At 53.9% G+C, this 26,816-nt stretch overlaps 1 protein-coding gene across 2 annotated transcripts; it reads right to left on the bottom strand.

Moving 5' to 3' along the window:
- Positions 1 to 802: 802 nt before the first annotated feature.
- RGS14 (regulator of G protein signaling 14) lies at positions 803 to 15,605 on the bottom strand. Of its 2 annotated transcripts, XM_003900588.4 has the most exons (15): positions 15,378 to 15,605; positions 7,421 to 7,442; positions 7,048 to 7,226; positions 6,607 to 6,699; positions 6,373 to 6,516; positions 5,906 to 6,049; positions 5,649 to 5,757; positions 5,208 to 5,317; positions 4,546 to 4,749; positions 2,707 to 2,783; positions 2,340 to 2,466; positions 2,157 to 2,238; positions 2,007 to 2,053; positions 1,814 to 1,928; positions 803 to 1,530 (listed from the first exon to the last, which is right to left on the bottom strand). In XM_003900588.4, the coding sequence occupies exons 1-15, from the start codon at positions 15,420 to 15,422 to the stop codon at positions 1,328 to 1,330; spliced, it is 1,701 nt and encodes a 566-aa protein (XP_003900637.3). In that variant the 5' UTR covers positions 15,423 to 15,605; the 3' UTR covers positions 803 to 1,327. The 2 variants fall into 2 exon arrangements, with proteins under 2 accessions (XP_003900637.3, XP_021795700.2); XM_021940008.2 differs by having other exon boundaries at positions 1,814 to 2,053.
- Positions 15,606 to 26,816: the final 11,211 nt, after the last annotated feature.

Genomic DNA, 26,816 nt, shown 5'->3' with positions numbered 1-26,816 from the left:
GTCCTTCTTGCCTCCCACTGTGAGGGATTTGGGCTTCCAGCCAGACCACCCAGCTAAAGCAGGTAAGAGTGAGAACCCGCCCCTGCTACAACAATCAGTGTCCCCCTTGTAGACCTTTGGTGCACCAAAGGATTCCCCAATCCTTTGTGCAGAGACACTTGGTCCCCAATAGAAGCAAAGAACCGTGACCAGAATGATGTACTCAGATCCACAGAGACCTCAGTACAACAGCACCATGATAGAGAGGCACAGCTCCCCACAGGGTTCTTCACCCCCACACCTCTCCCCGCCCTTTCTCTCACCTCCACACCATGACAGAGTCTCACTCTGTCACCCAGGCTGGAGTGCGGTGGCACAATCTCAGCTCACTGCAACTTCTGCCTCCCGGGCTCAAGCGATCCTCTCCCGGGTAGCTGGGACCACAGGCATGCACCACCACACTCAGGTAATTTTTTGTATTTTTGGTAGAGACAGAGTTTTGACATGTTGCCCAGGCTGGTGTCGAACTCCTGAGCTCAAGCGATCCACCCCCTCCCGCCTTGGTCTCCCAAAGTGCTGGAATTACAGGTGTGAGCCACCTCACCCAGTTCCCGTATTCTTTTTTTTAGAAAAACAAAACTGTAAGATATTCACACACCACCCCATATACTGTGCAGTCAGGAAGAGCGGTTCTGAAAACAGGAAGTCAGGAGGCACATCCTGAGGTCCCCAAGAGTTTCCTGGCACTGACCTTGGTGACAGAAGCAGTGTGTTTTGATGGTGGGGGAAGCCACAGGACAGTCTGGCACACAAGGAAGACAACTCATGGCAGAATAATAATAATTATTATAATAACAGTATCATACATCAAGGACAAACCCAGCTGCCCCAAGCCTACTGCAAAATCTGTATGTACAGTATAGTCTATGTGGGTGGGGTACAGGGCTGCCTGCCTGCACCCTCAGGCCTTACTCATACCAGCTCCCTGAGGAGGGGCCGGCCCCTCCTCCTGCCCCTGTTGAAACTTGGCACAGGCTGGGGAGGCTGGCACTGCCAACGCCATCCCTCCGTGTTGGGCAAGCCTGTTCCAAGGGGCTAGACTCACCTCCCCCACTGTGGCCTGGCTGCAAGGGGCTGGGGGTGAGCTTGTTGTGGGACAAGGCGGTGGTGGCTGTGGGGTGTGTCTCATCTGAGTCCCCTTTCCACCCCTACCGGCTCTTCCTGCGGGCCTGCCCATGGCAGGAAGGGGCCAGGGACACTCATGGCACAGACAGGGCATGCAGAGCGGACCCGTGGCATGCTCGGCCCGCCGGGTGCCATGCAGCTGTCCTGGACTGTTGGGTAGCTGTCAGAGGGCTGAGTCGGTGGTGGAGTTCAAGGATCCCCCGATGGGCTGGGCTGCTGATTCAGTCTGTGGTGGGGTCTCCCGGGAGCTGGGCCCTTGAGTAGGCAGCTGCAGAAAATCTGGAAGTATCAGGTCCTCTTTCCTCAGAAGACCCCTCTGGTCGTGGGCCCCGCTGCTCTGCACCCGGTTCAGCAGCTCCACCAGGCCTGGAGGCAAGCCACAGCATGAGGGTCCCCCCAGCAGACTTGCCTATATGCTAGCCCACAACAGTCTCGCTGCCTTACTGTGGCCACAGCCTCCCTGGCCCCAGCACCAATGGCCTGTGGCCCCCTGTTCCAGCCCCTTTGACCCCCCAACCCCCACCCTTCCTGTTCCATGCCCAATGGCACCCAGCCCCCTGCCTTAGCCCAAGGCTCTCTGATGCCACCCTGAATGGTCCCCAACCCCACTGCCCTAGTCCCTCTAATCCTCAGCTCATCCACCATGTACCTTCGATGTCACAGGTCTGCCGCTTTCCAGTGGCACTACTGGGCGCCTTCACCAGAGAACTGGGAGACGCTGGAGGGGGATGGGTGGCCTTGTCCTGGGTTCTAGGTGGACAGCCCTGCGAGAATGTGGGGTCAGAGTCAAAATCGGGAAGGGAGAAGTAGAGGGTGGAAGAGGCCACCCGCCTTTCGCTCACCTGGCTGCGGCAGGGAGATTTGTCACGGGCTTTGGAGATCTTCACACCTGCGGCAGACAGTGCCACAGTTAGTGTTTGCCTCCCACCCGGGCCCCCTTCCTCCTGGGCCACAGTCGTTCCAGATCAAGCCCCAAGGCCAATGTCCCCTACCTGGAAGAGTGTCCAAAACCAGTCTCTGGGCCGCCACTGAGCTCACTAGCTTTCCCAGATCCAGAGGCTCCTTCTCGCCTGGCTGCGGGGAGATGTCAGCAGCCCGCGGTATAGGCCTCCGCCTGGCCCCGGCCCCGCCCCTCCCGGCCCCGCCTCTCCTCGCCCCGCGGCCCCGCAGCTCACCCGGTGTAGCACCACCTGTAGCGGGCTCAAGCCGTGCTTCTCCAGAATAGGTTGCAGCGCCTCCTGCAGCCGCTTGGTGGGCTTGGCTGAGATTCGTACCACGCGATCCAGTGCCGTCAGCTCCAGCCTGCGCGGAACCCTCGGGCAGCAGACGGCCGGAGGGCCGGCCCCCAGCCAAACCCTTCCCAGTACAAACGCGAAGGGGTGGAGCCTGAACTGCAGAAGGTGGGACTGGCTTGTAGGGGACGGGGTTTGTCTCGGGGGCGCGGCTAACACGAGGGGCGGGGCCTGGAGAGCCAGGTAGCCAGAACAGAGCCTGAAGGGAGCGTCAGGACCTGGGACCCAGACCTGGGGGCAGAACACTCACTCGAAGGTGATCCTGTTTTCCAGCCGCACTTCCTGATCTGCCAGCACGGTGCAGTCCTGATCCAGGACCAGGGCCTTCTGTGGATGCCAGGCAGGGTCTAAGAGTCCCTCCTCCAACCCCCAGCCATCCCTGTGGGTCTAAGAACAACTTCACGCCCTCCCATGGCCACCACTGGGGCTTCCTAGAGGGAGGGATGGAGGGTGGAAAAGCTGTAGGGGAGCAAATGGGTTAAGCTGGAGTCCAAGCCCGGGAAAGCCAAGGCCTGGGAGAAAAGTGGCAAGAATGCTGGACATTGTTGGGAAAAGACAGAAATTATGAGAAACGTATCTGCTGGCATGAAATCATAAGTGGCAGGCCTCGGTCCCAGATCCCTGGCCTACTCTTTCTGTGCCAGGACAGGCTCTGCCTCCAGGACCGCTGCCCCCTGTCCCCTCAGGTGTGTGAAATCCAACCAGACCGACTGGAAGCATTTCCTCCCTCACCACCCACCTTTGGTCAACCACCCTGGCCTGGTCCCATTTTTGACATTTGTCCACTTCTTTCCATTCCCCGCTACTAAGGACACTTCTTGTTTCCTCATTCAAAAAGGGGCCACCCCCAAAACTGCTGTGAAACCAGAAGATGTGAAGCATCTGGCACAATGCCTGGCACACAGTAGGTACATAAACAGTAACTCTCATGATGACACCCTCAGAGGCCCCACTGCCTGCTCCAGACTGATGTGGGGTTGGGGGCAGCATCTCCCAGGCAGTAGGCCTGTGCTGTGCTGCAGGAGCAGGTGGAGTGTGGGTGAGGAAATTATATTTAGCACGTATGAAAGCCCATCTGGGCTTCTGGCGGCCGCCCTGGCGGCCTGAGAAGAGTGGGCAGCACACCTCCCACTCCTGCCCTCGCGCCCTTGCCCTCCAGGCACCCGAACATGCCCCGCAAGTACCTGCCTGAAGGCCTTTGCCTAAGCTGTTCCCTCTGCCTGGAATATCCTCCCCGACAGCTCTGCCAGGCAAACTCCTCCCCATCCACATCGACTGCTGCTTCTTCCATGAAGCCTTCCGGACATCAGCCAGAAACGCCTACCTTCTCCCAAGAGACCTTCTCTGGCGTTTTCACTCTTCCTCCCTGATCACTCCCTGCTTGGCTTACTTCCAGCCTGTGGGCCAGGAGGACAGCCCCAGATCTGGGTTCCTCTCCCCCACACACCTGGCAGGACCTTAGGACTTGCCTACTAGGTAAATGAAATCCTGACGGCTCCCTGGAAGGCAACATTCTTCCTTGAGATTCCCTTGACTGAATGGTTTCCTTTAAAGCCAGTTTTCCCCTACGTCTTCTTTAAAGTTTAAGCTAGTTTGCACCTAAAGGAAAAAGTTCATGGGTTAGGTGCAGTTGGGTGCCCCTAGAGGCTAAGGAGGTGAGGGCACCCCATGGATGGCCATTGCCAGGATGAGTCTCTGAGGATGGCAGTCTGGACTCTGGGAATGATAAGGGACAAACCTCAGCTCCAACAGTGGTTCTCCCTAGTTTTACCTCCCTAAGATCACCATGGTAGGATGATAGATGAAGCTGGAAACCTGGAAGGGCGTGAGGTGGGGGCGGGTGGATGTCTGAGTGAGTGAAAGTTGGTGTGGAGGTTGCTTTGGAGTTGGGTGTGGGTACAGGAGTGGGATTGTGGGTAGAGGCTGAAATTAGGCAGGGGGTGATGATAGGAAATGGGGTTGAAATTAGGGTTACTCCAGGGGATTAGAAATTGAGTTGAGGTTGGAGCCATGACTGATCTGAGACAGAAATGGAGTTGGGGTCAGGATCAGGAAGGAGGTTAGAGTTGGAGCTAGGTCAAGTTCCCACCTGTTCATTGCCCACCAGGTAGACCTTGATGTCAGGTAGAGAGAGGCCTCGTTTCTCACAGATCCCTGCCAGCATATCTCGGATGGTGAGGCCAGGTCTGGCCAGGGCCAAGGAAGCTGTGCCGTCAGGCAGGTACACACAGCAGTACTTCCCTGGCCGGCTTTCACTTTCACCCTCGGTGCTCCCAAGGCTCTTCCGGTGGCTCTGATTCAGGGCAGGAGCAGGGGAGATTACATGTACACATGCAAGGGCATGCAGACAGGTACACAGAGACAGGTAAGCTTGCTGGGGCTCAAGCATGCACACGCACTCCCAAGGCACGCAAAGATATATCCTCCTGCAGGAACACATGTATGCACACCCAGGCTTATGGGCACCTAGAGACGGGTCCACCTGCTGATTCCCACACACCTGCTGTGTATACACACCTGGGTGCTGCACATGTGCACACATCTGCCGACAGAGGATGTGCACCCATGACATATATGGGGACTGATATAGTGAGGACGGGAGAAAAGTAAGGAGGCTGAAGGGTTGGCCATGCAGAGCAAGCTGGGAGATGCAGTAAGAACAGCAACTTGGAATGAGGGCTACCACGTAAACAGGCCTGAGTAGTGACCCTAGCCCATAGAGCATCTTGTCTTCCTCAACAGTCGACTCACCTCAGATTTGCTGCTGACGAACGCTAGGAAGCCAAGGTCCAGGCTAGCAGAGGAGTTGAGGGAGCCCTGAGACTCTCGGCGCAAGGCGGCGTTTGCAGTCCCGCCCAGCTCTAGGGAAGAGGGAGCGATGGACGCGAACAGCCCCCCGCCCTCACCCATCCTCTGCGGAAGCCTCTCCCCAACTGGTGGGCCTTGTTTGGAGTCATCCTGCAGGGGCCCAGGTGTAAATCCCTGGGAGCAACACCACCGTTGGAGATTTCCAAACGTCTGTGGTCTAGCCCAGGACCCAAACCACCCAGGGGAGTGTGGTGGTCACTGGGACCTGCGTCTCAATTTTCATAGACTTACAGACTGTGGCCCACGTAGGAGGAAGCGGGTACTCCCCAAACTTGCCCAAACTCCCGCCTTCCCCCCATCTCTGTTGCTCGCTCCTGCCCTCACCCCTGCGGAAGGACTTGCGGAGAGGGCGGCTCCCAGGACCCTCAACGGGTGGCTGCCCCAACTCCTCCACACCCAGCGGCAGCGACTTCCCGGGCTTCAGCTTCGGCTTCTGTGGGTACAGGGGAGGCGCTGGCACCGGGCTGGGCCCCAGCCCGCATGCAGACCGTGGGCACATACCCGCAGATCTGCACCCGGGGGCGTCCCCTCTTGCACGCGATCCGCAGGACCCCCTGCCTCGCCCAGTCCCTCGTCCGCACCTTCCTAGTGGCGTCAGGGCTGCCGAGGCGCGAGGAGCCAGGTTCCCGCAGAGGGCGCCCCTCGGCCTCGGCTAGCAGGCACTCGCGGTACAGCGGGGACTTGACGAAGCGCGCATAGCTGTCGAACTTCATCAAGTTGAAGATCTGCGGGTCGAAGCCGGGACAGGTGAGCCGGGGCTGGGGTGGGGGCGCTCGGCTGCCCGAGCCCCACCCCGACGTCAGTTCCTATACCCACCCCCAGGGTCCAGGCCCTGCCCGGAGCTCAGCTAGGCTCCGCCCCTAACTGTCCTTCCCGGGTGCCTCTGATACCGCCCTCTGAGCTCCGCCCCGCCTGCCCCGGCATTTGGCTCTGTTCCGCCTCCAAATTTGCCCCTTCCGCTTTGTAGTTCAGGCTCCCCGCCAGGGTCCGACCCCGCCCCTGCGCCTTTTGTCTCCCTTTCAAGGCCAATCCACCCGGGATCGCCCACCTGAAGCTGCTGTGCCCGAAACATGTCCGGCCGGGGCTCGGCCAGCACCTCCTCGCCAAGCCAGGCCTGACGGTCGATGTTCACTGGGCTCAGCGCCTGGCTGGACAGGAACTCCTGGTAGATGTTGCGGGCCTCCTGAGCTAGCTGAAGGAGGAGGGGCAGGAGGAGTTGGTCAGGGAGCATGGCCCATTTCCCCTCTCCCCAGCCCTCGGCCCCAGCTCCCCCTTCTCCCACCTGCTGGGTATCGCTGGCCGGGATCTGTTGGAAGCGCTCGCAGGCCTTCCAGAAAGTCACGTTTTCTGCGCTGAACTCCTTCTTCAGGAACTCCTGGGAGGGGAAGGAGGGGGAGGCAGGCAGAGACTCAGTGACACAGAAACCAAACTGCGGGATGTGATCAAAGAGACTGGGACAGGGACAGGGCCAAGAGACCAAGCCAGACGGAGAAGGCCAGCCAGACAGATGGAGCCAGATCTGAAGGCAGGGAGAGAAAATGAGAGACGGAGACAAGGACAGGGAGAAGGAAGAAAAGTTCCCATCTGGGAGAAGAGGAAGAGGGTGCTGCAGGAAGGCTAGATGAGGGAGCTGACAGAGGACCCCACTCTGGCCAGCCTGAAGCTCCATCCACACCCTGCCCTTTCCCGTGTCCCCCCTTCCCTTTCCCCACCCCAGGCTTACAGTGAAGTAAGCCAGGCCCAGCGGGTCCTGCAGCAGCCGCTCGAAGGACAGGGCCCAGCTGGCCACAGGCTGCTCCTCGGTTGGGAAGGGGCTGCTAGGACCACTGGGGAGGCTGTGGATGCTGAGGGAGCTGCCGCGGCCCTCGCCCTGGCCCTGGGGCCCCGTCGTGCTGCTCAGCTCTGCAGGGGGATGGACAATTTGGGGTGAGCCTTGCTGCCTTCCCCAGCCCCTGGCACAACCCACCCTCCCCCAAGCATCCACTCTGCAGGCATGTTCCCTGGAAAGATAGCAGGTGGCAGGGGTGTCCTACCCATCTCCACCTCCCTCCTCCCTCCCACTCAGCCAGTCCTCCTCCACACATTCCGTCACTTACCTCCATCTGACACAGCCAGAACCTATAAGAGACCCAACAGAGGAAGTCAGAGGAGCCCATTGAGGATTCCCAGGGGACAGTCTGGGCCCAATTCCCAGGAGGTGGAATTGTGTTCTCCTCTACCTGGGCATCCCCAGGCAGGTTCTACTTGGTCAGGCTTTTGCTCAGGCTGCCCCTGGCTCCCTTTCCATCCTGTGCCAACCACTAAGTACTGGGACTTATGCCAGGTACCTTCCAGCAGCCCCTGGTTCCCTCCTCCCCCAACCCCTGCTGGGTGAGCCAGGTGTGCATAGCATGGTGGGTAGGAACAGACTTTAGTCTCTGGCACTTACTAGCTGTGTAACTTTGGGCAAGTTAGTTAACTTGTTTGCCTCCATCTGTAATCTGTAAATAGGAGATAATGCCTATTTACAAATGGAGACAAACCATTTGCCTCTATCTTGATATGAAGATCAAGTCAGTTTAATATATTCACAGCATTGGCCGGGCACAGTGGCTCACACCTGTAATCCTAGGACTTTGGGAGGCCGAGATGGGTGGATCACCTGAGGTCAGGAGTTCGAGACTGGCCTGGCCAACATGGTGAAACATAGTCTATACTAAAAATACAAAAAAAAAAAAAAAAGATTAGCTGGGTGCGGTTGCAGACGCCTGTAATCCCAACTACTCGGGAGGCTGAGGCAGGAGAATAGCTTGAACCCAGGAGGCGGAGGTTGCAGTGAGCCGAGATTGAGTCATTGCCCTCCAGCCTGGGCGACAAGAGCAAAACTCCATCTCAATAAAAGAAAATTAAATAAAAATATATCCACAGCATCTAGAACAGGGGCCAGCATGTGATATGGGCTGTATAAACAAGTGCTGTCTTTGAGGAAGGAGAGGTGTTTCTGCAGCCAGTGATCTTCTTATTGCAAGTGTTTCCTGTTGGGCCCAGGGTCTACCACAGGTCCCATCCCACCTTGGGAGGGCACAGGATGCTGTTCTATAATATAGAGCAGTGGTTCTCAAACTTCAGGGCAGAGTGGGAGGACCCCACCTCTGGAGATTCAGGTTCAGTAGGTCCAAGATGGGGCCTGAGGCTGTCCATTTCTGCCAAGCTCCCAGGAGATGCTGAATCTGCTGGTTCAGGGACTACTCTGTTAGTAGCACTGCTGCAGTAGCTAACTCCATCCTTGCCCCCAGTGCACAACTCTGGTTTCTCTGGGAATCCCAATCATTAGTGAAACAGAAAAACTCTCCTCTCAAAATGACTCTTGCGGTGGTTTCTCTTGTTTCTCTTTTTACCTTCCTAGCAGCTCCTCCAGCTTCCCCACTATCTCCCACTCATGCAATGTGGCCTCAACCCCTCCCTGGTTCTGTCCTGGGCACTTTGTCCCATCCACAAATCCGCAGCTCCAGACACACATAACCAACTTCCTAGTAACATCTTCCCCCAAATGTCCCACAACCCCTCAAGCTCCCAAATGGAAGCTCCCTCTGCCTCCATCAAAACAGAGTACCAAACCAGCTTCCCTGCCCCCATCTTTCTTACCATCACCTGGGCTTCCAACATCAGGGCTTGAGTCATCCCCAATTCCTACTTCCCGCTTACCTCCTACATTTTCACCATGCCCTGTCACAGAAGTTCCTACCACCAGCCCCTTATTTCCATCCCAACTGGAAACAGGCCTGCAAACATCTCTACCCCTGGAAAGCCCCCCACCCCCACCCTTCTAAATGGAACCTCCCTCTCTGTTTCCTACTCCCACCCTGAGAATATTCAGGTCACAGGGTGGCCATCTGCGGGCCAGATCTGGTCTGCAGATATGTGGGATATTACTATTATCTTGGCCCTCACAGTTTATTTATTTATTTATTTATTTATTTATTTTTTAATTTAAAGGTGTTTTCCACATTTAAAAAGCAAGAGATTTTAAATTCCACTTGCTCCATGAGACTGTAATGCTCCAGCTTCTTCCCAGCAGGACAACCTTGTCTGGCATTGAGCAGCCACCCACCTTCCCCAAAAGGGCTTACACTCTCCTCAGAGGCCTCTGGGGCCCATTTAATGCATTTATGCTACTTGTGGAGGCAGTGGGAGGCAGGCTCAAATTTGGGAGGTCAAATTTGTGCTGTGTGACTTTGGACAAGGTACTTAACCTCTCCGTGCCTCAGTTTTTTCCTCTCTAAAAACGAAGCAAATAACGGTCCTGACTTCGAAGGATTGGTGCGATTAAATGAGTTAAATATATATAAAGAACTCAGAACACTATGGGGCGTGTAGTAAATGTTCAAGGAATGTTACCATTAATGTTGTTCTTGTGTCGGTATTGATGCTGACCCCGCTACACATTCGAATTTGCCACTCCCGCCATAGAAGGAAAGAGCACAGGTGTTGGTGGGGGTCTCTCAGACCCGAATTCAAAACCCAGCCCTGACTTTTTCCAGTTTTACAACTTGCGGCTCCTCCCTGAGCTTCACTTCCCATCTGGAGCCCGGATAAGAAGTTGCAGCCGAGGGCAGCGAGTTAGTGCAGAGCGCGCTGGGCGGGGCGTCGGGCCCAGCACGCCCCGCCCCCGTCTCCGGCCCCGCCCCTCCTGGCCCCGTCTGCGTGCTCCCGGCTCTGCCTTCCCCGCAAAGTCAAATCCCCCAACGAAAGTTGGTGTTTCCCACGGCTACAGGAGAAAGTCCCCACTCCGAGGCGGCAGAGGGCTGCGAGGGAGGACGGGACCAAGCCTTTCCCCGCGCGGCCGCAAGGTTCCTCTGCAGCCTGCACCTACCTGCCTGCCCCCGGGCTCCTCCTCCCCCGGCTGCACCGCCACAGCGTTCCCAGCCTCGGAGACGCAGTCATCGCCCTCCCCCAGATCCCCGAGAATCACCCGGACTCGGCCCCCTCCGCTGGGCTGCCTGGCCCTGCCCTCCTCGCGCACACCCTGAGCCTCTGTCCTGCCCTCTAACCCCAAGTCTGGGATGATAGGCGCTGGGGCTGGGGCCAGCCAGCACTCCAATTTTGTTTGGCCCTCACAGGTTTATTTTCCATATTCTGCTTTACTGAATGTCGTTAAGTGGGGCTGGCTCCCAGATCCTCCCCAGGTCCCACCCTCCCCACGGTGCCACCCCGGGCCCTCTCCCTGCCCCCGGAGGCACGTTGCAGTTGCCAGGTTACGGCTAAAACCCTGCCTGGGCCTGACTAATGAACCCCTTCAGCTTCACCCATTTCCCTCCCCCTCACCTCCACCCTACACTTCACCAAACTTTCCTATTTTCCCCACACCCCTGCTTCCGGCTTTGCCATTGCCTCTGCCTGGGTATCTGCTCCTGCTCTTCGCTTGGAATTGCTCCCCGATCTCTGCCCGTTGACATTAGTCATCCCCAAACACCAGGCCCCTTGAATGCCCCTTCCCACCACGTGCTTATCCACCCATGTCCCAGCCTCTCTCCCCTGCCAGTCTGGTGGCCCCTGGAGGGCTGGCCTGGTTGGTGGGAGAGGTCGGATCTGAACTCCCTCCTCAAGAAGCGCCCTCCTTGCCCCGTGTTCCCAAGCAGCCATCAGGGCCCTGGCCTTGGCACCCCTTCACTAGGGACTCTCAGCCCCTGAATGCCACCTGTGGCTCTCCATCCTGAGCCTCTCTTGCCCTGACAGTTGTTGATAGCATAGCTGGAGCTGAAATTGAGTAGGGACAGAAATCTGGAGATGGGTGGGAATGGGGGTGGAGTCCATTTCCAGCTCTGCTATTTGGGAACAATACAGCTCAACTTCTCTGAGCTTCAGTTCCCCCTGGGTAGCAAGAGGTTCAGCATTCCCAATTTCCTAAGGCTGCTGTGAAGCTTGAATGAGGCCCCATGAGTGAAAGCACCAGGCATGCCACAATCAGAGCAGCAGCCCACAGCAGAGTGAGGTGCAGGGGTGCAGGTGCCCTGCAGGGGCTCTGGCCTGCCCCGGCTGCCACTGCGGGGCCTGGGGAAGTTGTGTTGAGCAGCGCTGGCCTCCCCCGCTTCAGCCTGCTTGAGGAGAAGTGGTGAGTGAATGGAGAAAAAGGGGAAGAAAGGGCAAGGAAGGGTGTGGTGGCCAGTGACAAACAGACCCAGGCTTGGACCTCGGCTAGTCATGTTTTTTTCTTAGGAATTTGGTCCTGGAGGAGCTGCTGGCACCTGCAAATACTAAGATGAGAGTAAGGCCCCAGTTTCCTGAGCTTTGACTGTGTGGCAGGCACCCTGTGGCAGCACACATTCACGTCCTTACTCCATCTTTACATCTTGTGTGGCAGGTATTATTACCCCTATTTTACAGACGAGGAAACTGAGGCCCGAAGAAGCCATGTAGCTGAGATGTGGTGCAACTGAGATTAAAACTCAAGTTTGCCTGATTCTGGAGCCTGAGGCCTCTCTAGCCAAGTTGCCTCCTTTTGTGGACCAAGGAAGCTTGGAGGCCCAGGGCCTCAGACCTTGGGGCACAGGTGGGCAAGTCTAATCTGGCATGATCTGCCCAGGGATTCCTCTTGAACTGTGCCCTCTAGAGGGATCAGACCTTGAAAGAGGGCCAATTTACTGAGCATCTTCTCTGCTGGGCACCCTCTACCATCCTCTGATTTCATCCTAGCTTGAGGGGCTGCAAGACCCTGTGTGGAGATGTCCTCACAGAACCTGGGTGTCTGGTCCCTTCAACTTGAACCAGCGGATGGAGATGACCCCTGGCCTTGCCCCTGTATAAGGCCACCCTGAACTCGGGTGCCCTGAGCTGGATGCCAGGGACAAAGAGAGAATTGCATGGGTTTTGCCTTGCGGGTCTTCCTGCCAGGAGGGGAAGACTAACTAGACCTTCCGACAGGCCAGGCCAGGCTAACTGCCCCCTCCAGGCTTAACTCCCAGCCTCCCCTAGGGCCCTGTCCCCGTGTTTGCCCACAGCCAGGCCTATGCCACGCCCTCCCTCCTCCAGCTTGCAGACCCTTTAGGGACTATCTCCTACAACACGGTGCATGGAGCTAGTGGAGAAGTTAGTTCCCTCAAGCTGTCTCTATTCTTCACTTGCAGCTCTTGCCTAACCCTGAATTTTATTCCCCTTCCTTCCTTCCTTCCTTCCTTCCTTCCTTCTTTCCTTCCTTCCTTCCTTCCTTTTTTTTTTTGACAGAGTCTCGCTCTGTTGCCAAGCTAGAGTGCAGTGGCACGATCTCGGCTCACTGCAACCTCTGCCTCCCGGGTTCAAGCAATTCTCCTGCCTCAGCCTCCCAAGTAGCTGGGACTACAGGCACGCACCACCACGCCCAGCTCATTTTTTGTATTTTTAGTAGAGATGGGGTTTCACCATATTGGCCAGGATGGTCTCAATCTCTTGACCTCGTGATCTGCCCATCTCGGCCTCCGAAAGTGCTGGGATTACAGGTGTGAGAAACCGTGCCTCCCTCCTTCCTTCCTTCCTTCCTTCCTCATTCCCTCCTTCCTTCCTTCCCTCCTTCCTTCCTTCTTTCCTTCCTTCCTTCCATCTTTCTTTTTTTTTTTATTGACAGGATCTTGCTCTTTCACCCAGACTGTAGTGCAGTGGTACGATCACAGCTCACTGCAGCCTTTACCTCCTGGGGTCAAACGACCCTCCCACCTCAGTTTCCCAGGAGCTGGGACTACAGGTGCACACCACCATGCTCAGCTAATTCAAAAGAAGATGGGTCCTCACTATGTTGCCCAGGCTGGTCTCAAACTCCTGGGCTCAAGCGATCCTCCTGCATTGGCCTTCCAAAGTGCTGGGATTCCAGGCTTGAGCCACTGCCTGGTATTTTCACCTGTGTCTTTTTTGCCTTGCCAGTCTAGGGGGCAGGGACTAGGGCTGATGGGCCTGGGTTGGGAGTGTCTAGGATAGGGGCAGTGGCAGCACCAAGCAGGCAGTAAGGAGGGGTTGTTGAATGAATGAATGAATAAGTACATGAACAAATGAAGTGGTAAAGAGGCTGTGTGAAGACATCCCTAGGAAGGGGGCTGGGAGATGTCTCCAAGTGACAGGTTTCCTTGCAACTGCCTGACAAGCTGAATGGCAGAGAGGCGAGGCTGACAACTGAAGCTTCCACAGCAGGGAATGATGGTAGGGAGGAGAGGTGGGGGAGGACCGGGACCAGGCAGTTATGGGGGTTCGGATGCTGACGCTCTCCTCTCCGGCTGACCTTGGCACAGCATTTACTTCTCTGAGCCTCCCTTGGGAGGTCACTCATGGAGGGACCAGACACACCTGTCCCCTAGGCGCCCTTCCATCCACATCCCTACCTCAGATGTCAGTGCCTGTCTAGCCCTTCCTGCCCTAGCTGTGCAGAGCCACGGGAAGCTACTCAGTGACCAGCAGGCAGCCAATCTGTGACCCTCAGGATTCGAAGAGGTGGCACAGAGAGTTCGGAACAGGCCCAGGAAGGGCAAAGATAACCTGTGTGTGACAGTTCTGAGAGGAGCCGGGGCGTCTGTGGGCTTGATGGAACTGGGGGCAGACCTTGGGGGCACCCTCCTTGCTCTGGGTGACTTTTGAGTAGATAAGTCACAGGCTGACACAGAAGAGGCAGGGGCTGGGTCTGTCTTTGGGCCCCCTCTGCTGCCCTGTTCTAGGCACTGTCCCAGAAGCATCAATCCAGTTGCCCTCCCGGGGTGGGCCTGGGGTTAGCCTCCTTGTCTTCCTGGCCTGAATGCCTAGGGAAGGACGAGCCCAGTGTCATGCCTGTGGTGTGGGAATGAAAGGGAGGTGGGTTTTCTTTTTGCACTTTCATGGTGGGGTCGGTACTGGGGACAGTGAGACAGGGGGCTGGGCTGCCTTTGAAGGATGGCCTCTCTTCCAGTCGGCCAGCCCGGAGCTGGGCAGGAAAGAGATGCTGGAAGAAGAAGAGGTAGAGGCAGGTCTTGGGAACTAAGGGGCAAGAGTGGTGATGGGGGTGCCTCAGCTTCTTGGTGAGGCAGGATATCTCTGAATTGGGGCTGAAAATGTAGGGGGCACTAGGCTGACAATTATGCAGCCCCCACAATGGGTCAAAGGCCTCATATGCATTATTTCACTCAATCATCCCAACAAGCCTTGAAATTCATTCCAACCTCTTCATTTTATGGATGAGGAAACAGAGCTGGCGAGTACCCCTCTCTCCAGCAAGAGAGAACAGAACCAGGACTGGAACCTAGGTCTCTCTAGAGCCACTGGCTTTGGCCCATGATACTAGGCTGGGGCCTGGTGGTGGGCCAGGACACTGGCCTTCCTGAGCTTGTTAAGGGGGGCTCTTCCAAGTGAGGGGGACCCTAGGGAGAGAAGGGAGGTCCAGCACAGCTTGCCCCATCTGCCGAATGAATGAGAAGAGCCAGACCCTCTGAGGGCAGCTCTGATCTGGGGCTAAGCAGCCAGGGAGAGGGTTAGGAGGTGGGACAGCTGCAACCAGGGGGATCCTAGCGCTCGGCCCTTCCTGGAAGCTCAGGAATAGAACAGGCAGAAGCTGTATCAACCTGGTCTGACCCTGCTGCCCCATCCCGGGCTGCCCAAACAATGCTAGTTCTGGCAGGAGGCCTCCGGAGTAGCTCTGGCTAGAGGACACTGACCCAGCAAGAGCTGCCACTAACCTGACCTTGGGCACCTGGAGCAGGGGGTGAGGAGGGGAGGGCTCAGGCCGAGTGGGATGTAGGGGCTTGAGCCACTGTGGGGATAGGCAGGGGGCAAGGAGCACATCAGGTGTCCCTGCGACCCTGGGATGCAGCCCCAGATGCAGCAGCTGAGAGAGTGGTGGGGGCTGGACCAGAAGCCTGTGCCCGCTCTGCTCTGGCCTCCGGGTTGTACCAGGCTCCCAGCCGGGCCATCTGGAAGGGTCCTGGGGTAAGAGCACCAGGTCCCACCACCTGCTGCTGTCTGTCCCAACTTCTCTCGCCTGCTGGCAGCCCGTGGGCTCTTGCCTGGCCCTGCCGGGTGTGCCTCCTGGGCTCCACCCTGGGTGTGCCCACCCCCTCCTCGTGGCCCTGGCCCAGAGCCCACACTCACCATGCGTCCGTTGGGGACGCCCAGGTGCTTGGGCTTCCCTGGCATGCCGCTGCAGATCACGGGTCCCTGCCGCGGGGGCTGCCCACCATGGGGACTGTGGGCAGCGCCGGCCAGAGCTTGCACGGTGGCAGGCAGGCGGCAGAGAGAGCCCGACTTGGCTCCTGCGGGCCCTCACATCCTGAAACACCGCTCACTACCTCTTTTCTCTGCCACAGGAAGTGTCTCTATAGAAACCAAACCACAGAAAGAAGCAAGGTCTAAGAGAGCGAACGCCTCTTCCTACACACACACACGCGCGCACACACACGTTCATGCACAAACACACACATGCCACCAACACACTCCTGGCAGCATCCCGCACGGGCACCAACACAAGGCAGAGGCTTCTGTGTGCCCAGCAAGGAGCTCAGCCGGGTCTGGCCAGGAGCAGGGAACTCTAAGCTCATGCCTGGGCTCACAGAACCACGAGTAAACATACCGAGGCACCTTTGTCCACCTGGGGGCGCTCCTGTGGACATGCACACACGTGCACTGGGACCTGTGTATCCACACATGTGCTTTACTCGGCACACACTTATCTCATACCTACTGTGTGCCAGACAAACATGTGCTTAGTAGCCCTCTCCCCCTCAGCTGTGGGTATGCAGGGTACCTCTAGACCCAGACACCTACAGGCTCCTTCCATGCATGTGGCCAGGTGTGCAGACAGATGGATAACTTGCCCGCATGGCTGTGCACACACAGACATTCAGGTATGCGTGTCATAAACACATGGGCTCTCCCTTACAAGGGGACTTGGGTGTATAGTCATGTGCATGCCCAGTCCCCTGAACAGGTGCATGTGACAGGCACACCTGAACATAGGACATATATATTCCGACACTCCAGTGACATTGTAACCAGGTATGCACACGCTCACCTACCTAGGTAGGGGACTGGATCAGGTACATCTGTGGCCAAAGACTTGAGCGCATTCATACTCACTCAGAAATGGCCGGGCGTGGTGGCTCAAGCCTGTAATCCCAGCACTTTGGGAGGCCGAGACGGGTGGATCACGAGGTCAGGAGATTGAGACCATCCTGGCTAACACAGTGAAACCCCACCTCTACTAAAAAATACAAAAAACTAGCCGGGCGTGGTGGTGGGCGCCTGTAGTCCCAGCTACTCGGGAGGCTGAGGCAGGAGAATGGCGTGAACCCGGGAGGCGGAGCTTGCAGTGAGCTGAGATCTGGCCACTGCACTCCAGCCTGGGTGACAGAGCGAGACTCCGTCTCAAAAAAAAAGAAATCCTGCCTTAGTCAACTCAGGCTGCTATAGCAAAAATACCATAGACCAGGTGGGTTAAACAACAAATATGTATTTCTCACACTTCTGGAGGCTGAGATGTCCAAGGGCAAGCCGCTGGCACATCTGGTGTCTAGAGAGGGCCCTCTTCCTGGTTTGCAGACAGCTGTCTTTTTGCTGTGTCCTCACGATAACAAGTGGAGATAAAGGAAGCCAGCTCCCTCCTGTCTCTTCTTATAAGGGCACTAATCCCTAATCCCGCCCTAAGGGGTTCTCTTTCATGACCCAATTACCTCTGGAAGGCCCTGTCTCCAAATAACACCTTGCAGGTTAGTGTTTCAACATATGAATTTTGGGGGACATAAACTTAATTTGATAGCATGTAGTGTTGGCTGAAGGGTGGGCATCCTGCCCTCTCGGCCCTGACCTAGCCCCAGATGAACTCCAGTTTTTAAAATTTTAGCTAGAGTCCTTGGTTTGCCTCTTTCTCACACATGCACATCCCCACTACAAGGACTTATATTTTCTTCAAAGCGTGGGCTAAGACCCCTCAAGTCACCCACCATTCTGATTTGAACTACTCTTTCTCTTTCTTTTTCTTTTTTTTTTTGAGACAGAGTCTTGCTCTGTCACTCACTCAGGCTGGAGTGTAGTGGCAAGATCTTGGCTCACTGCAGCCTTGACCTTCTGGGCTCAAGCAATCCTTCCACCCCAGCCTTCCAAGTAGCTGGGACTGCAGGTGCATGTCAACATGCCTGCCTAGGTTTTTTTTGTTTTGTTTTGTTTTGTAGAGATGGGGACTCCTATGTTGCCCAGGCTGGTCTCAAACTTCTGGGCTTAAGCAATCCACATACCTCAGCCTCCCAATGTGCTGGGATTACAGGTGTGAGCCATCATGCCCAGCCTCAGCTAGTCTTTCTGTCGGGACAAGGTGATACCCACTTCTCCCTGTTCTACCCTCTGCCCCACTGCCCCTTCTAGGGTTGTGACCTGAACTCTTCAGTGGCAGAAACTGAATAGCTCTCCACCACAAATTCATGTCCTTTTTTCCTGGGCACATGGTTAACTTTACTATCCCAGGTTCCCTTGCAGTCAGGTGTGGTCATGTGACTACTTCCCACCAATTGAAAATGAGTGGGATGACGTGTTATTTTTGAGCCAAGGTTTTGAAGAAGTAAGTGTGTGCCCTCCACCCTCTCTCTTTCTCCTTCAGCTGAATGGATAGAGAAGATGAGGAGGCCCAGGGGATTCTGGAACCATAAGAAGGAAAAAGCAGGGTCTGTGTATCAGTGCCTGAAGGCAAGCCACCCATCAACCTGGAAACCAGCTTCAGACCATTATGTAAGCGGGAAGCAAAATTTTTTGAGCCTTCTGACAGATGCACAAACCTTGTAAAAATAGTTAAAAAAAAAAAAAATCACCAAAAAATTTTCAGGTCAGGCCTATTTGTTATAGCAGCTAGCGCTGCCCTAGTTAATACACTTCTTCTCCCAGCCCTGACTCACCTCTCTCCAGACACCTTGTTCAGGTCACACAGACAGAGAAATTCAGTCAGATTTGACGTGTGAAAGGGATTAGTGTGGGGGTTGCTTTTGGGCCTGGACCATTGCCAATGGTGGTCTTAATAAGGTGTGTGACTGTTTCCATGTGCCTATGGGGTTTGTAGGGTGTGTGATGTGGGTGAAGACTTCCTGTCTGCTGCGCCATGGATCTGGGTGGTTTCCTAGGTGGCTTTACAGTCCAAGTCCTCACAACCACTTTGTGAGTGGCACTTATTCCCATTTCACAGATCAGGAAACCAAGGCTCAGAGAGAAGTGAGTTGCCCAAGGCTATACATCCTCTTAGAGATCTGCTAAGCTGCGAGTGTGCTTGGGGCGCCTGGAGCTGGGCTTTGGCCACCACAGATGCCAATAGCTCATCTTCTTCCTGCCAAAGGACCAGTCACAGGCTCTGTCTGGGACCCCCTTTGAAGTTCATAATCTCCTGCAGAGATACCTCTTCCCGCCTCTCCACCAAGGATGCCAGTTCCAGCTCTGACTACAGCTTCACTGCAGCTAACCCTGGCTCTTCCCATCTCTTAGCCCTGATCTAGTCTTCTCCATGCCATGAGAGTAGTGGAGTACCTCCACCCACAGAGCACCATCCTCAACTTCTCCCTTCCTGGCTGCCCACAGGGCATCAGTTCCCGATTTAGTCTCTGGCTGGGACTTCTGATCGTTCTTCTCTGTGGAGAACTCCTTGGCTTAGGCCTCACCTTCTCTCCCCCGATCATGATGAATTCAGTCTCCCTATTATCCCCGCTCCAATCTCTTCTCCTCACCATAGCTAGAGAAATCCACATTGGTCACTCCCATGCTTAGAAATATCCCACTGAGTTCTGGGAAAAGGCCATGTTCCTTAGTTGGGAATTGAAGGCCCTTTGAGTTTTGGCTTCAGCTCCCGCCCAGCCCCCAACTCTGACTTCTCAGCCTTTCCAAACTGCTTGTATTTCATCTGCTCTCACACATCCCTCCCTAGATTGCAGCTCCTCTTCTCTCTGCTGAGAATGGCTTTACCTTTCCCGGAAAACTCCTATTCATTCTTTGTGACCCAATTCCAGGTTCCAGAACAAACATTCATTCTTTCATCAATTACTTATTAATCACCTCCTATGTGATAAGCACTATTTTAGATGCCAGGGATTCAGTAGTGACTATAGCTGACAAAAATCCCAGCCCCATGGAGGCCTCATGGAACGTGCATGTTTTTGTCTGTATGGGTACAGATAAATCTCTGGAAGGGGACACACCTTGGGAGAGGAGTGGTAGAAGACTTTTGTTGCGTTTTTGTTTTTTTTTGTTTTTTTTTTTGAGACAGAGTTTCACTCTTGTTGCCCAGGCTGGAGTATAGTGGCGTGATTTAGGCTCACTGCAACCTTTGCCTCCTGGGTTCGAGGGATTCTCCTGCCTCAGCCTCCTGAGTACCTGGGATTATAGGCGCCCGCCACCATGGCCAGCTAATTTTTTGTATTTTTAGTAGAGACAGGGTTTCACCATGTTGGCCAGGGTAGTCTCGAACTCCTGACCTCAAGTGATCCACCTGCCTTGGCCTCCCAAAGTGCTAGGATTATAGGCATGAGCCACCACGCCCAGCTTGTTGTGTCTTGTATGTCTGTTCTCTCTCTCTCTCCATACACATCACAAGAATGTGTGACTTTTTCCCCTCTTTGAGACAGAGTCTCACTCTGTCACTCAGGCTGGAGTGCAGTGGCAAGATCTTGGCTCACTGCAACTTCCACCTCCCGGTTTCAAGTGATGCTTGTGCCTCAGCCTCCTGAGTAGCTGGGATTACAAGCGTGCACCACCACACCCAGCTAATTTTTTGTAGAGACAGGGTTTCGCTATGTTGGCCAGGCTGGTCTCGAACTCCTAGCCTCAAGTGATCCGCCTACTTCGGCCTCCCAAAGTACTGGGATTACAGGTGTGAATCACTATGCCTGACCTGAATGTGTGACTTTAATAATAAAAAAGTGAATTAAAAATATATGACCAAGAAAAGATTCAGCACTCAATCCTGAATAAGTTCATTCATTCAAGAGGGCAGTTTCTAAAAGGAACAAGCAACCATCCCTCCCTGTGATCTATAACAGGGGTCATTGATTCAGATGTCTAGAGGGGCCAGGCAAGTGCTGTGAATGAGTGGCCAGGTGAGGACCAGCTTAGAAGAGGAAGGCATTGGAGGAGGGGCAGTCCCATTCAGCTCCAGCCTATTGCTCTGTTGTGGGAATGTGTGCCTAGATCTTTTGCTTCTTTTTTTGGGGGGGTAAAAAACCGAAAGTCTGGATTTCTTTTCTTCTTCCCTTTTTTTTTTTTTTTTGTAGAGACGGAGTCTTGCTCTGTCACCTAGGCTGGAATGCGGTGGCGCGATCTGTGCTCATTGCAACCTCTACCTTCCGGGTTCAAGCAATTCTCCTGCCACAGCCTCCCGAGTAGCTGGGACGACAGGCGCCTGCCACCATGCCCTGCTAATTTCTTTTGTATTTTGTATTTCTTTTGTATTTTAGTTTCACCATGTTGCCCAGGCTGGTCTCAAACTCCTGAGCTCAATCTGCCCGCCTTGGCCTCCCAAAGTGCTAGGATTACAGGCGTGAGTCACCCCGCTCGGATGGAAGTCTGGATTTCTAATGTGAGTGTACATAGTCTTTTTTTTTTTTTTTTTTGAGACGGAGTCTCGCTCTGTCGCCCAGGCTGGAGTGCAGTGGCCGGATCTCAGCTCACTGCAAGCTCCGCCTCCCCGGTTTACGACATTCTCCTGCCTCAGCCTCCCGAGTAGCTGGGACTACAGGCGCCGCCACCATGCCTGGCTAATTTTTTGTATTTTTTAGTAGAGACGGGGTTTCACCGTGTTAGCCAGGATGGTCTCGTTCTCCTGACCTCGTGATCTGCCGGCCTCAGCCTCCCAAAGTGCTGGGATTGCAGGCGTGAGCCACCGCGCCCAGCCTCTATATTCTGACTTTAAAATATTGGTAGTTAAGTCATTTATTAGAATATTAGCAGGTAAAATGGAGCTCTATTCTGCTGCAGGCCACCAGTTTTCTGTCATGCGCATCCGTCTGAAGAGACCACCAAATAGGCTTTGTGTGAGCAATAAAGCTTTTTAATCACCTGGGTGCAGGCGGGCTGTGTCCGAAAAGAGAGTCAGCAAAGGGAGATAAGTGTGGGGCCATTTTATAGGATTTGGGTAGGTAAAGGAAAATTCCAGTCAAAGGGGGGTTGTTCTCTGGCGGCCTACCTTCTTATATTAATAAGAAAAATAAAACAAAATAGTGTTGAAGTGTTGGGGTGGCGAAAATTTTTGGGGGGCGGTATGGAGAGAGAATGGGTGATGTTTCTCAGGGCTGCTTCAAGTGGGATTAGGGGCGGCGTGGGAACCTAGAGTGGGAGAGATTAAGCTGAAGGGAAATCTTGTGGTAAGAGGCGATATTGTGGGGCTGTTAGAAGGAGCATTTGTCGCATAGAATAATTGGTGATGGCCTGGATGCGGTTTCGTATGAATTGAAAAACTAAATGGAAGACACAGGGTCTGAATAAGAGAAGGAGAGAAAACAGGTATTAAAGGACTAAGAATTGGGAGGACCTAGGACATCTAATTAGAGAGTGCTTAAGGAGGCTCAGCATAGCCTTGCTAGCAAACATTATTTATTTACTTTAAGAGGGAATTTAGAGTGGTGGTTTGGGGTAGCACTAGGAGATACCAGCTGTGATGGCTTGGAGAAACAGTGTAAACTAGCAGTGTAAACACGAGCAGAGCATTTATGAGTAGTTGAGAACGGTGAATAGGAGTATGACTAGACAGAAGATAGTAGGGATGACAAGTTTTTTGGGGTACAGTCCAAGTTGGTCTGGTGTCTGGAATGAGTCTGGGACTTAATAAAAAGGAGTGTCCACACAGGAGCTCAAATGGACTGGAACCTGTAGCATTCCGAGGACAGGCCTGAATACTGAGAAGGGAAAGTGGTAAAAGTATTGTCTAGTCCTTTTTAAGTTGGTGACTGAGCTTGGTGAGGTGTGTTTTTAAAAGACCATCAGTCCGTCTACCTTTCCTGAAGATTGAGGACGGTAAAGGATATAAAGGTTCACTGAATACCGAGAGCCTGAGAAACTGCTTGGGTGATTTGACTAATAAAGGCTGGTACTTTATCAGACTGTATGGAGTTAGGAAGGCCAAACCGAGGAATTAAAGGAATTATGTCTGACAGAAGGGAAGAAATGACCGTGGTGGCCTTCTCAGACCCTGTGGGAAAGGCCTCTACTTATCCAGTGAAAGTGTCTACCTAGACCAAGAGGTATTTTAGTTTTCTGACATGTGAGTAAAGTTAATTTGCCAGTCCTGGGCAGGGGCAAATCCCCGAGCTTGATGTGTAGGAAAGGGAGGGGGCCTGAACAATCCCTGAGGGGTAGGAGAATAGCAGATGGAACACTGAGAAGTGATCTTGAGGATAGATTTCTAGGATGGAAAGGAAATGAGAGGTTCTAAGAGATAGGCCAGCGGTTTGTAACCTACATGGAAGAGGTTATGAAATGACAACATAATAGAATGGGCCTGTGAGGCTGGAAGGAGATATTTTCCTTGGTCTAAGAACCATTTGCCTTGTGTGGGAAGAGATTGATAGGTGGAAGTTTCAGCGGGGGAGGTGGGAGTGGCCAATGTGAAGGAGGAAAACTGCTGTGAGGGATAGAAGTTGGAACGCTAGCTGCTTTTTTAGCTAACTTATCAGCATAAGCATTGTCCTGAGCGATGGAAGAAAATAGATTTTGGAAGTTATGAGAACTGTAGAGAGTTGAGCATAGTTTGTGATTTTTAGGGCCTCTAACAGTATTAAAGCATTGGCAGCCGCTGCGTGCAGATATGAGGGCTAGGCTAAAACAGTAAGGTCGTTTGGACAGAAAGGCTGCAGTCCTGGCTCTTGTGTAAGAATTCTGTCCGCACTAACCATGCCTAGGAAGGAAAGGAGTTGTTTTGTAGAAGGGATTGGGGTTTGGGAGATTAGCCAGACATGTTCGGCAGGGAGAGTAAGTGTGTATTTATGAGAATTATGCCGAGATAGGTAACAGATAAGGAAGAAATTTGGGCTTGACTGAAGTAATGGGGGCTGTCCGTGAAGCCTTGTAGCAGTACACCCTAGGTAATTTGCTGAGCCTGATGGGTGTCAGGGTCAGTCCAAGTGAAAGCAAGAGAGGCTGGGATGAAGGGTGTAAAGAAATAGTAAAGAAAGTATGTTTGAGATCCAGAACAGAATGATGGGTTGTGGAGGGAGGTATTGAGAATAGGAGAGTATAAGGGTTTGACACTATGGGGTGGATAGGTAAGACAATTTGGTTAATAAGGTGCGGATCTTGAATTAACCTGTAAGCATTGTCTGGTTTTAGGACAGTAAAATGGGGGAATTGTATGGGGAGTTTACAGGCTTTAAAAGGCCATGCTGTAGCAGGCGAGTGATAACAGGCTTTAATCCTTTTAAAGTGTGCTGCGGGATGGGATATTGGCGTTGAGTGGGGTAAGGGTGATTAGGTTTTAATGAGATGGTAAGGGGTGCATGATGTGGGTTAAGGTGGGGGGATACTAGGGGAGGATGTGAAGGAGGCTTTGAACTGGGGGAAAAGGCAGCAATGAGGTGTGGCTGTAGTCTAGGAATAGTCAGGGAAGCAGATAATTTAGTTAAAATGTCTTGGCCTAATAAGGGAACTGGGCAGGTGGGGATAACTAAAAAGGAATGCATAAAAGAGTGTTGTCCAAGTTGGCACCAGAGTTGGGGAGTTTTCAGAGGTTTAGAAGCCTGGCCGTCAATACCCACAACAGTTATGGAGGCAAGGGAAACAGGCCCTTGAAAGGAAGGTAATGTGGAGTGGGTAGCCTCCGTATTGATTAAGAAGGGGACGGACTGACCCTCCACTGTAAGAGTTACCCAAAGCATCTGTGATGGTCCAGGAAGCTTCTGAGGCGATGGGGCAGCGTCAATCTTCAGCCGCTAAGCCGAGAAGGTGTGGGAAGAAGTCAGTCAGAGAGCCTTGGGCCAGAACTCCAGGGCTCTGGGAGTGGCTGCCGGGCGAGTTGGACAGTCCGATTTCCAGCGGGGTCCCGCAGAGATGGGACACGGCTTAGGAGGGATCCCGGGCTGCGGGCATTCCTTGGCCCAGTGGCCAGATTTCCAGCACTTGTAGCAAGCTCCTGGGGGAGGAGGTTCTGGAGGAACCCCTGGCAGCTGCGGCCCAGGCGTTCGGAGTTGTGTGCTGGAGATGTGGCTGGGGTTTGTCTCACAGTGGAGGCAAGGAATTGCAATTCAGAAATAAGTTGCTACTTGGCTGCCTCTATTACTGTACACCTTGAAGGCGAGGTTCATTAAGTCCTGTTGTGGGGTTTGAGGGCTGGAATTATTGGGACCTAGCTTGGCCTGGTGAGGAGGGCAGAGGTCAGATGGGTCTGTAGAAAAGGATGATTAGAAAGACTCAGCGACGCTTGGGGTTGGGACTGAGGGGACAGGCAGGAAGGAAAGAAGGAAGATATGGGACGAGTTGCATTGGGAACAGAGACTAGGGAGGGACCGAAGTGTAAAAGAATGCCTGGACGTCAGGCACTTCAGACCGTTTGCCCATTTGACGACAAGAATTATTTAGATCTTGTAGGATGGAAAAATCGAAAGTGCCATTTTCTGGTTATTTGGAACTACTGTCGAGTTTGTATTGGGGTTAAGCGGCATTGTAGAAGAAAATAAGGCATTTAGGTTTTAGGTCAGGTGTGAGTTGAAGAGGTTTTAAGTTCTTGAGAACACAGGCTAAAGGAGAAGAAGGAGGAATGGAGGGTGGAATGTTGCTCATAGTGAAGGAGGCAAGCCCAGAGAAAAGAAAGAGTAGAGATACGGAGAGAAGGAGTTCGGGGGTTCTTGCCCTCCAGAAAAGCAGGAAAGGGGTCGGGGTGCAGAAATAAGGGATTGGGGTGCAAAAAGAAGAGGTCGGGGTGCAAAAAGGTTGGGGCGCAAAAAGAAGAGGTTGGGGCACAAAAATAAGAGGTCGGGGTTCTTGCCCCTCCCCCAGAAAAGCAGAGAAGGGGTAGAAACAGGGAGAGAAGGGGTCAGGGTGCTTGCCCTTCCCCTAAAAAAGCAGAGAAGGGGTAGAAACAGGGAGAGAAGGGGGTCGGGGTGCTTGCCCATCCCCCAGAAAAGCGGGGCTTGCCGCTAAGGGTGACGGACCAAGGCAGGCGTCCCTGCAGCATGGTCAGACACCTCTGAAACATGGGTGAGTAATCAGAGAGGTGTCCCTGCAATGATTAAACACCAAAGGAGGCTGCTTTCCCCAGTCCGTGACCGGTGCCGGCATTTTGGGTCCAGGGATAAAACGTGTCTCCTTTGTCTCTACCAGAAAATGAAAGGAATTGAAATTAAGAGAAAGGAGAGATTGAAGGGTGGTGTCAAGATTGAAAGGAGAAAGAGGTTGAGAGATAGTGAGAGAGGTTGGAGAAGAGAGTAAAAAGGGGCCGCTTACCCAATTTAATATTGGTGAGATGTTTGCGAGATGTTCCTTAGGCTGGTGGGTCTGAGGAACCCAGGTCGTAGGTGGATCTTTCTCACAGAGCAAAGAGCAGGAAGCCAGGGGATTGATCTACCAAGGAGGGGTCCCCCGATCCGAGTCATGGCACCAAAATGTCATGAGCGTCCGTGTGAAGAGACCACCAAACAGGCTTTGTGTGAGCAATAAAGCTTTTTAATCACCTGGGTGCAGGCGGGCTGAGTCAGCGAAGGGAGATAAGTGTGGGGCGGTTTTATAGGATTTGGGTAGGTAAAGGAAAATTCCAGTCAAAGAGGGGTTGTTCTCTGGCGGGCAGGAGTGGGAGGCACAAGGTGCTCAGTGGGGGAGCTTTTTGAGCCAGGATAAACCAGGCACAAGATAATGTCATTGCTTAAGGCAAGGACCAGCCATTTTCACTTCTTTTGTGGTGGAATGTCATCAGTTAAGGCGGGGCAGGGCATTTTCACTTCTTTTGTGATTCTTCGGTTACTTCAGGCCATCTGGGCGTATACGTGCAAGTCACAGGGGATGCGATGGCTTGGCTTGGGCTCAGAGGCCTGACATTTTCGACCTCTGATTCACAGCTTTCCTGAGCCTTTCACGGATGCTTCTTGCTGTACCGGGCACTGCACTCTTTTGCATAGGGATGATCCAGTGATCACTGGGGTCCCAGGCCAGGATCTGTGTCTGTTCCTCGTGCTTCAACCCGACTAGGCCTGAGGAGTTGAGGGTAGTGGAGGCCCTCAAATAACTGGGAATTCTGAGTGTCCAAAGGCGTGAAGCTGGGGCTGCACTGCTTAAAGGCTGCCCAGGGCCACGCGGGGAGGCCAAGAGCTGGAATTCAGGACTCCGCCTTCAATTCAGAGCTCCTTTCTCCAGGACTAGAAAAGGTTATTCCAGAGACAGAACTTGCAGCCAGAAGCCCAGGACATCCTAGTCTTCCCGCATCCGGCCCATTAGAGCGACCAATAAAAACTACAAATTCCAGCATGCCGGGAGTCGCGGACTGTCCTCGCGCTCCGGCCGGCTCCAACCACCCCTCTGCTCCTCATTGGCTCGCAAGCCTAACGTGCTGTTCCGTGACTGGTTACAGCTCTTGTCGCTCGTAAGAAC

Source organism: Papio anubis, chromosome 5, assembly GCF_008728515.1.
Source record: "Papio anubis isolate 15944 chromosome 5, Panubis1.0, whole genome shotgun sequence".
NCBI lineage: Eukaryota > Metazoa > Chordata > Mammalia > Primates > Cercopithecidae > Papio > Papio anubis.
This window is presented reverse-complemented; position numbering and strand designations above follow the sequence as displayed.

Excerpts from the sequence above, each read along its gene's own strand:
- RGS14 (XM_021940008.2), bottom strand. The coding sequence starts at position 15,422 with ATGCCAGGGAAGCCCAAGCACCTGGGCGTCCCCAACGGACGCATG. Across the intron at positions 2,467-2,706 it reads GAAAACAGGATCACCTTCGA|GCTGGAGCTGACGGCACTGG; the intron begins GTGAGTGTTCTG and ends GGTTCCGCGCAG. Across the intron at positions 2,239-2,339 it reads TACAGGTGGTGCTACACCGG|CCAGGCGAGAAGGAGCCTCT; the intron begins GTGAGCTGCGGG and ends ATCTCCCCGCAG.